This window comes from Salvelinus namaycush, chromosome 21 (assembly GCF_016432855.1).
Source record: "Salvelinus namaycush isolate Seneca chromosome 21, SaNama_1.0, whole genome shotgun sequence".
Lineage (NCBI taxonomy): Eukaryota > Metazoa > Chordata > Actinopteri > Salmoniformes > Salmonidae > Salvelinus > Salvelinus namaycush.
The window spans coordinates 46,721,210-46,730,969 of NC_052327.1; the positions used below are offsets into that span (position 1 = coordinate 46,721,210).

At 40.8% G+C, this 9,760-nt stretch overlaps 1 protein-coding gene across 1 annotated transcript in view; it reads left to right on the plus strand.

Moving 5' to 3' along the window:
• Window positions 1–8,412, plus strand: part of LOC120066429 (homeodomain-interacting protein kinase 2-like) — a 134,655-nt gene extending 126,243 nt beyond the window's left edge. The window contains exons 13-15 of the mRNA XM_039017789.1: window positions 55–302; window positions 624–781; window positions 1,630–8,412. Coding sequence (XP_038873717.1) covers window positions 55–302; window positions 624–781; window positions 1,630–2,103 — 880 coding nt within the window. The 3' untranslated portion in view covers window positions 2,104–8,412. The remainder of the gene's footprint in view (window positions 1–54; window positions 303–623; window positions 782–1,629) is intronic.
• The last annotated feature ends 1,348 nt before the right edge of the window (window positions 8,413–9,760 follow it).

Here is a 9,760-nt window from a genome sequence, read left to right on the forward strand (position 1 = left end):
AGGCTGACCATTACTATATGTACCATTACTAAAAAGTGATCCTCCTCCTTGCAGCTCATTCAAGCAGAGGAAGAACGTCATCAGCTGTGTCACAGTACACGACTCCCCCGACTCTGACTCATCCAGTAACAACAGTCCCTATGCAGTAGAGTCCAGGCAGCCCAACAACAACGGCTACCATGACTCCAAGACCACCCTGCTGGACAACTACAGCAACGGAAACAACCTTCGCTCCATCATCATCCCCCCTCTGAAGAGCCAGTCCAGCGAGGTGCTGAGCGAGTGTGAGCGCCTGATGCCAGGTACCTACACAGATATCTACACAGGTACCTACACAGATATCTACACAGGTACCTACAGAGACCCACACATCCACACAGACAGGGAGGGATGGTTGATAGTCTTTCTTCTAGAGTATAGGAAATACTATTATTGTTGTTTTTTTACAAATGTATCCATTATTATCGTTGTTGGTACTACAAATGAACCTTCGCTAAGCTCTGCCCCATTGGTTACTGTTGCTACCTCGGTTCCACATTTTTTTTTTGTGTGTTTATACTGTACTCATATGTTCTTTTCTTGACCTGGATTGACCTTTTGACCTTGTTCCCTTTACTCTGCAGATGCAATGAATCATCAGAATTCGGCATACAAGTTCAAAACCTCCAACGGCGCGGGCATGGTGTCTGGCAACAACCACCTGTCTGGGGGCGTGGCTTACCGACAGCAGCGCTCAGGGCCAAACCCCTTCCAGCAGCAGCAGCCTCTCAATCTCAGCCAGGTATGGAGAGAGAGCCAAGTAAGGACTCATCTAAATTATTTATATCATTAACAATCAATCACATGTATTTATAAAGCCCTTTTTACATCAGCAGATGTCACAAAGTGTTACACAGAAACCCAGCCTAAAACCCCAAACAGCAATCTATTCAGATGTAGAAGCACAGTGGCTAGGAAAAACTCACTAGAAAGGCAGGAACCTAGGAAGAAACCTAGAGAGGAACCAGGCTCTGACGGGTGGCCAGTCCTCTTCTGGCTGTGCCATGTGGAGATTATAAGAGTAAATGACCATTAAGGTCAGATTGTTCTTCAAGATGTTCAAAGGTTCATACATGACCAGCAGGGTCAAATAATAATCGCAGTGTTTGTTGAGGGTGCAACAGGTCAGTACATCAGGAGTAAATGTCAGTTGGCTTTCCATAGCCGAGCATTCAGAGATCGAGACATTAAGTGCGGTAGAGAGAGTCAAAAACAGCAGGTCCGGGACAAGGTAGCACGTCCGCTGAACACGTCAGGGTTCCATAGCCACCGGCAGAACAGTTGAAACTGTAGCAGCGGAATGACTAGGTGGACTGGGGACAGCCAGGAGTAATCAGGCCAGGTAGTCCTGAGGCATGGTCTTAGGGATCAGGTCCTCCAGGATGGGAGGGAGAGAGAGAGAATTAGAGGGAGCATACTTAAATTCACACAGGACACCAAATAAGACAGGAAAATTTCACCAGATATAACAGACTGACCCTAGCCCCCCAGCACATAGACTATTGCAGCATAGATTAACTGTGTGGAAAGTGAGATTGTCATTTGGATTGCACTGACTCCATCCTCGTATCTCTTCTCGCTCCTATCCAGGCCCAGCATCACATGGTAACTGAGCGGAACGGAGGCCACCGGCGCCAGCAGGCTTACATCACCCCAACCATCGCAGCCCAGGCCCCCTACTCCTTCCAGCACCGCAACAGCCCCTCTCACACTGCCAACGTCCACACCCACCTGTCTGCCACCCACCTGCCCGGCCAGCCCCACCTCTACACCTACACTGCCACGCCAGCAGCCCTGGGCTCCACGGGCACTGTGGCCCACCTGGTGGCAACCCCGGGCTCTGCCCGCCACACGGTCCAGCACACCACATACCACACACCGGGCATTGTTCACCAGGTACCCGTCAGCATGGGGCACCACGTGCTGCCCTCACCCACCCTGCACCACAGCCAGTACCAGGCTCAGTTTGCTCACCAGACGTACATCAGCGCCTCGCCTGCCTCCACTGTCTACACTGGATACCCACTGAGCCCCACCAAGGTGAACCAGTACCCTTACCTCTAGAGCCAAGCCAACACACTGGAGACCCAGACCCCCAGATCCAGACCCCAGCAATGCTGCTGCTGCTCACTCCATGTCCTCCCTCCCCATCCCCACTCCACAGACAGAGAGATAGAGAGAGAGAGACATGCAATCTTTATAAAACTGTCACGTTTACTTGAAGACATAATGACAGAGAGGAAAAAGGTAAATAAATAGACAGAGAAAGGAGAGTTGGAATTTCTATTATTACTTTTCTTTTCCCAAAAAATTCTCCAAAAGGGCCAGTTTTGCTTTGTTTTCTCTCTTGGTTTTATTTCTACTTTCAAATGAGAGTAATTTCTCATTATTTTAACGCAAGGTCTTCATAACGGGCCTTTGGGAGAGGTGGAGGCTTTTTGTTCTCCTAAAACAGCTTTTTGTTTGTTTTTGTTTTCCCGTCTTGAATTGGAAAGGGACTGTTTTAACAAGGGGTCCCTCTCTGGATGTTGGAATTCCCATCATAAGAATTCCCATGAGAATTCCCGTGAGGATTTGGGAATGAAGGTGAAATACGGAAACCTGCTGCTCTTCAAAGAATACAACAAATAATGATGGCCTTGAACTGTCTTAAACATTTCCAAATCATTCAATGTGTGGGGGAGAGAGAACGAAGCATCCCTCTGCATCCCACACCCCTCCTTCTCCAGGAGTCAGGAGTCTTCTGGAAATATAATCAACAAAAGACAAAAAAATAGGTGTTTTCCCTTTGTTTTTTAGTTCTCACCTTTTTGAGAAGACTTATGTTTTAGCTATAGGAGTTGTAGCTGGGCCCTGTTTTTAGAATGTAGCAGTCTGCACCCAGATTATTTTATGAATAACTTTTTCTGATACCAATAGAATTTATTTGTTCCTCTTTTTTCATTGTGATTGCACAAAGTGGTTATAATAACATAGGCATGTACAATGTGATTGTCTGTGTGTGCGTGTGCTACTGTCAGCCATGTGTGTGTAGTCCACCTCTTGCACCTTTGTGCTATAATACTTGGAATCCTCCGTAGTCTTAGGTTTGACCATTGTTCCCTCGTAGTGCCTTACAGATATAACGACACAGTTTACTTCGCTGGAACCTTGAGAACCAACAGACTAGCTGGAACTGGTTCCTTTCTTTGACGTCTTATTGTCAGGGAAGATTTGATTTCTCTTCCAGGTGTAGGCTTAGCCCCTAGCTCTGTGTCCTATCCTTATGACAGTATACTACAGCCATAAGAGGTTAGAGTTCATATTTAACTGACCTTTGGCTTTTTTGTAAAGTGTACATGAGTTTAACTTGCCTGGGGTACTGAACCAAAGTCGTTAGATCAATCCTCTTTACATTGTGTGCTGGATATACATTTTTATTTGTGTACAGTATAACTGTAAGTCACCGTGGCGCACATACATACAATGGCTTTAGTTTGAGATGTGTTACTTTGTTTTTTATATCACACAAGGGAGTCGGTGCCCAGGAATAATAGAACAGAGAAGTATCAGCACAAGGATCCAATTAGGGGTAATGGAAAAAGCAAAAATACAAGAAAGTGACTGTCAAAAACATTTATGTGATGAGTTCATTTGACACATCAATAGTCCAGAGTTCGAGAAAAAATAGGAATCTGAGGTTAACAGCTAAACCAGTAGAAAGGCCTGATGGGAAGTGGTGGTTGCTATGGCGGCAATCCTCAGAAGGCCACCGAGAGAGAGCCTGGTTGTTTGCAGTAGGGAAGCAGAGTATTGAGGACTGTTGAGAGGGGTTGCTGGGTAGGAGTAAGACCTGGGTTCAAATACTATTTGAAATATTTTAAATAATTCTAACGTTTGCTTTAGAATGCCTGCAGTGCCAGATGGGCGGCGTTTGCAGTTTTTCAACCATTGCATTGCGCCAGGCAAACTCAATCAAGTACAGCTAAAGTATTTGAAATGATTTTAAATAGTATTTAAACCCAGGTCTGGCAGGAGTGAGTGAGTGAGTGAGTGAGTGACTAGTAGAAAGCATTTGGTTGGTCTGGGTAGGAACTGAGGATGGCAGAGTGGTAGTGTGGCATTCCTCATGTAAATGGGACTAAAAGAATAGAATGTTGGCATGGAGCAGGTTGGTAGTAACAGTGACGGTGGGCAGGAGTTACAGGAGCACTGCATGAATGCACACCTAACTCTGATACAAGTTGTTGTGGTTTTGTAAAGATAAATGGAAGTTATTTAGTCATTTCTGCCCTGAGGGTTGTGTAGCACCTCTCCGCATAGAGAGAGACATGAACGGAACAGAAATGCTACTGCGTGCACCTGGAAGGGCTTACTATCAAATGGTCTTCATTTGTTGACACTGTATCCATTTTGTCTTCGGAATCATGTGTTCACAGATAGCATACCACCAGAAAGGGATACATGATAGTAAGAGAACTGATTGGGCTGTTGCTTCTATGTGTTTGCTGCTTAATTTAATATCAGTTGTATTTCTCGTAGCCAATGATATATGATTACTATGTTTGTTGTAGTGTCCTCATGAAGTAGGCACATCAGAAATACTTGTGGTTTTAGTGAGAGCCTTCCCCCTTATCCCTTCATGTCATGCCATAGTACTTGCATTTTAAGTGATTATTTTATTTCTACGTTATTATTGAACTTTTTAAATGGCTGTAGGTACAGTATAAACTGTATTGTGTTATTTTACAGATTGTTGCAATAATTCTCGTGGATGTTTTTATCAGTGATTTGTTATTAGGCTCATTTCTATGTTGATTTGTAACTGGGAGTTGCTGTACAGTGATGTTATGTATTCATAAGGAGGGGTGTATACCTGTGTACAGTGATGTTATGTATTCATAAGGAGGGGTGTATACCTGTGTAAAGTGATCAGGCACTGTTGACAATAATAAAGTTATAAAGTTGACAATAATCTATTTGGGCCCTTATGGGTAGGTAGCTTAGACTTGAGTGTGTCAGATCAAGGTTTGCTCACTAAACTAAACCTTAAACAACAACATTTTGGTACTTCACCAATAGGCCACCACACTCTCTCCAACTGGCTCCACCATGCAAGCCTTGGGTTCCAGGCAGTCAAAGATGTGATGCGTAGCATGTATAGGTTGCTGGTTACATCATTTTCTTTCTGTTCTGTGGTGTATCTTTGTTGGTACTTTTTTGTTGATTTCCATGAGGCCTGTGGGCCTAAGAACACAGATAAGGGAGATGCTTTTCCACATAAGTGGTTGGCCCCTCCATAAAGAGGCAGACTACTGAAACATTCCACCATAGGGAGAATCTGGCATCCATAGTGCACACCCTACAGTCTCCATAGCACTCTGATCTGATGACATGTCATTTTGGGACCTTTCTTTCTTCCCACCAAAGAAATTCAACATGTTGATGATGTACAGTACAAACACAAACAATCCCCATGTGGTCTGGCAATAACTTCTGGTCTAAACAAGTACCTTTACAGCACGTTGAGTGTGCTTTGAGGGCTATTGATGGGTTTTAAGCAAATGTTAGTGTGTGAGGTGTACAGATAGTACAGTAAAACGGCAGTATGGGCACAACACACACATACACACTCATATATGAATGATTCAAGTTGCCATAATATCTTAAGCTATTTGACTGCCAATTGCAGTCCACCATTCTCAAACATCTATGATTTGAAAAAAATATGTTTTAGATCTGTCACTCGTTACCCCCTAAATGTTCCATTACCCCCTAATGTTCGTTACCCCCTAAATGTTCCAATGTTGAATCTCAAATTTCTCTCTGAATTGTTTTACATGTAAGTGTTTTTTACGTTGTCAAAGTTATATTTGAGCTTTATTAATGTTGTAAGCAGATTCATTTGTAAAAAAACAAAAACATGTTATACGTTAGTGCGCCATGGAATGACCTATAGAGTGAAATAAAGAAAACAAAAAATACCTTTAAAATAATGGTCACTAGCACAAAATGAATGTAATATGTGACCTGCTTCATCTGAAATGCTTTAGATATTTCTGCTTGAGTGATCATTCATTTAAGTAAAGATTTGATTTCTACATTGGCGCTTGCACCGCCAGGGTTGTGGGTTAGATTCCCGGGTCCACGCATACGTAAAAATGTATGACTGGAAGTCGCTTTGGATACAAGTGTCTGCTAAATGGCATATGTTATTATTACAAAAGAAATTGTTGCCATGCAAGATGCAATAAGTCTGATTCCAGCTAAAACAACTTGACTCAACATAAATTCATAGAAAAATGAAAAATGTTTCTTCCAATATGGGGTTTTCAAATATTATTTATTTGATTTCATTAAAACATTTTCCAGTATAATCTATATTTAGCAATATACGAGAAGCCCTTTTAACCCTACACTCAATTTTGTTTCAATGGACTTGCTATATTTTGAATGAAATAACATTTTAATGTGTAAAATATTTTAGCGTCGTACCACTTTGTTTAACGTGTTATGTGTTTTATGGAAAATATGATTCAGAGTGTGAGCATCAACGTAGATCCTTACAATTACCAAAATGTGGTATTCTTGTGCTAATGAAGTTTGTTTACTTTGAACATCATCTCTCCCCTGCTACAGTAGCCATTTCAATGTTAGAATAATGCCTTACAAATAACTAAGCTATACCCTCAGAGCTTTAAGGTGTGGTTTCAATTAAAGAGAGCTGTGTAAACGCGGTCTTTTGGTGAAGCCTGGTATTTTTACAACTTTGTTGTTCTTGAAATACTTGCGCTACACAAGAAGTGTTCAGCTTCCAACTTTTCCCAGAGTGTGATTGCGAGTACTCTTTCTGGATCCTTGTATGAAATATTTTGAAACATTTCTGAAGGCATGGCATACATTGCCAGTTAGTCTTCTCAGGTCAAACCCCTCTGAAGTGACTTAAATCATTTTAACACCTTACCAGAATAGAATAATCACACAACCTCTCCACCCCTTCGTGAGAGCTTTGCAAAGTACACTCTCCCAAAGAAGCAGGGAGGTAGGAAAAGTACTTGTTTTACAATTATTTATTTTATATGCATCACTGAAACTCTGTAAACTCAGTAATAACACATTTTTAAAGCCCTTCTGTATGAGTATTGATGTGTCTGTGTTTGTATGTTTGTCAAGGGAATCACCCCCTTTTTTCACCCCCTTTAACCGTTTGATGCCCCCTTTAATGGAATAGGTCAAGTGTTGTCATTTGGCCAGTTTTTTTTAACATGTACTTAAGAACCAACATGTCATATTTTCTCCCCTCTTGCTAAAGAAGGCTCATTTTCCGATTATGCACACATTTTGAAACAATTTGGTTTAGAAAATGTATTGTTTAGCTATTTCTTGCCAGCTCAAACCGCAAATGAGAATTGTACTAATGTCCTTGAGCGGATGGGTTATTGCCTAATGAATTCCCATTGATAAATCCCAATATAAACCTTGCTTCTCCATAGATGACAGAGGGACAAGGGATGAGATATAACAGTAAACTGCTGTAACTGTCATACTGTACTGTAGTCATTTTGCAGTAATATTGATCCTGATTTTGGTTTTGTACTTGAACAACTGCATTCACAAAGAAATGGGTAAAAAAATGATATTTTTGTACAAAGTATCAAAACCTAAGAAAGCATCAAACCCTGTCCTTGTTGTGTGTCCATTGCTGTATGGTTTTTCAATGGTGTTGAAATCTCATTGTTGTTCAGGCTATTATGTGCTGCAGTATTTCCTAGTATACTTTTTTGTTAATTGTCTCTCTCATTTACATTTTTATTTTTAAGAAGTGTGTTTGTTGTCTCCTTAATATCTGTTGATATAGCTTTCTATGTACCATATTCCTTAAACTAATATTATTGAGTATGTTGTGAGAATGGATATTTTACTGGCTTTATAGAATGTTTAAAGAAATATAATAATGAGAATAAGAAGAATGATTAATTGAACTCCTAAAGAGTTGAGTACTTGGCTACTAAGCGCTTGTGTTACCATTAAGATGTGTGCTTCTCTTAATCATTTTCGTTGTAGAAAAATGGAGTGAATTTAAAATAAGCTTCAAAAAAACAAATGATAGCATTGTACATTTACAGGAGGATTTTAATCGACAACTTGGTCATAGAAGAAAATAGTGATTTTAATTGCCCTCTTTACTAACTGTAGGGTGAAGGGGCTGGCATTGTGGTGAACTATGTTCTAGCTTGTTATTCACTGTTACTTTTGATCATTTCTTCGGTCTCCGAGGTGAATCGAGTTATTCATGAGAATTTGTATGCTCACATATGCATATTGTATATGTGTAGAAATGTAATCACACTTTGTCTTGGATTTACATTAAACTGTTAAGTCACGGCACCAGTCTCCCGTCTCATACAATAGTCATTATTTGTAACTGCTGTGTTTGTGTTGGGGAGGGTTTGTGGTGGTGGTGTGTACACGTTATCAACATGGCAAATTGCTTGATGGTTTTTACAGACATAATGATGCACCTGACATAACCTGAAGGACACCTCACTGAAGGAGCTAGTTGATGCATGATGTTTCACTGCAACTCGAGTCAAATACATTTATTCTAAATGAAGGAATCACCAATTTCTCTCAAGTATTTAATTTGTTGATCTCTATTTTTTGCTTTGACTAGTTCCGTGAGTGCAATCAACTTTACACTAGAAACCCTATAACCCCAGCCTAGAAAATACATAACTCTAGCTGTAGATTACTTTAGTAACACTGAGGTACAGTAGCCAGACTAAGCACAGTTCCAAATCCATCCTAGATGTAAATGTTCTACTGACCATTTTATGCCACTAGATGGCGATGATTAACCATATTTTCTTGCTGTGATACTAAAATCAGTTATTTACCCTAATTTTCATAGTTAAATCAAAGTGTTAACCAGTCTTGTCTCTATTTGATGACATCGTTTATTGTTTATAAGTGGCCTTACTATTGCTTTTGCTAACACATATTTGAAGTAGGGAAAAAAGTTTATTGTATACCTTCCCTGACAATGCTTTCAGGAAAATAAAAGTTTAACATTTATGTATAATACAGTTAATCAATTACCATTCAGTCTGTCTGTCTGCCCATGTAATAGCTCAAGGGATTGGGTGCATCGCACGAACGGTGTTGCGGTGAAACCACAGACGCGGCCAGAGATGGACAACCTAACACCCTCCTGTTTGAAGGACTGCACTGCAGCCAATGATCGTAGGACGTTAGAAAATAAATATCTAATCAGGGCTCGGGGAGGAGTTATTGCAATCCTCAGGACGAGTGGCCAGTACGAGAGCGAAAGATGCCCAAAGAAAACGGAAAGGACAATGATATTAGGTAGCAAACTATTTCAAGTGGTATTTAGCTAGTCCGGTTCATTTGATTGTTTTTGTGGATATGAAAACGTCCAGACAAAGGGAAACAGAGAACGTGAAGCTCCGTTTTGGTAAAATGATGTGCTCTACTATTGTATGTGATTGGGACACAGCAAATGCATAGGATAGACGGGCACAAGATTCCCGTTATCTCTGAACTCCGAGCGCAAGATAGCTAGCAAGTTAACGTTACCTGTTTTAAAACTTGTCCATGGTTTGTTTGTTGTTGTATGTTGACTCGAGCTTGTTTATGAAAATAACAAAGTATTACCTGTTTTATTTTGTTATAAGATACTATGATATTCATGGAGAAAACGGGTCGGGAAGGAGGACAAGGA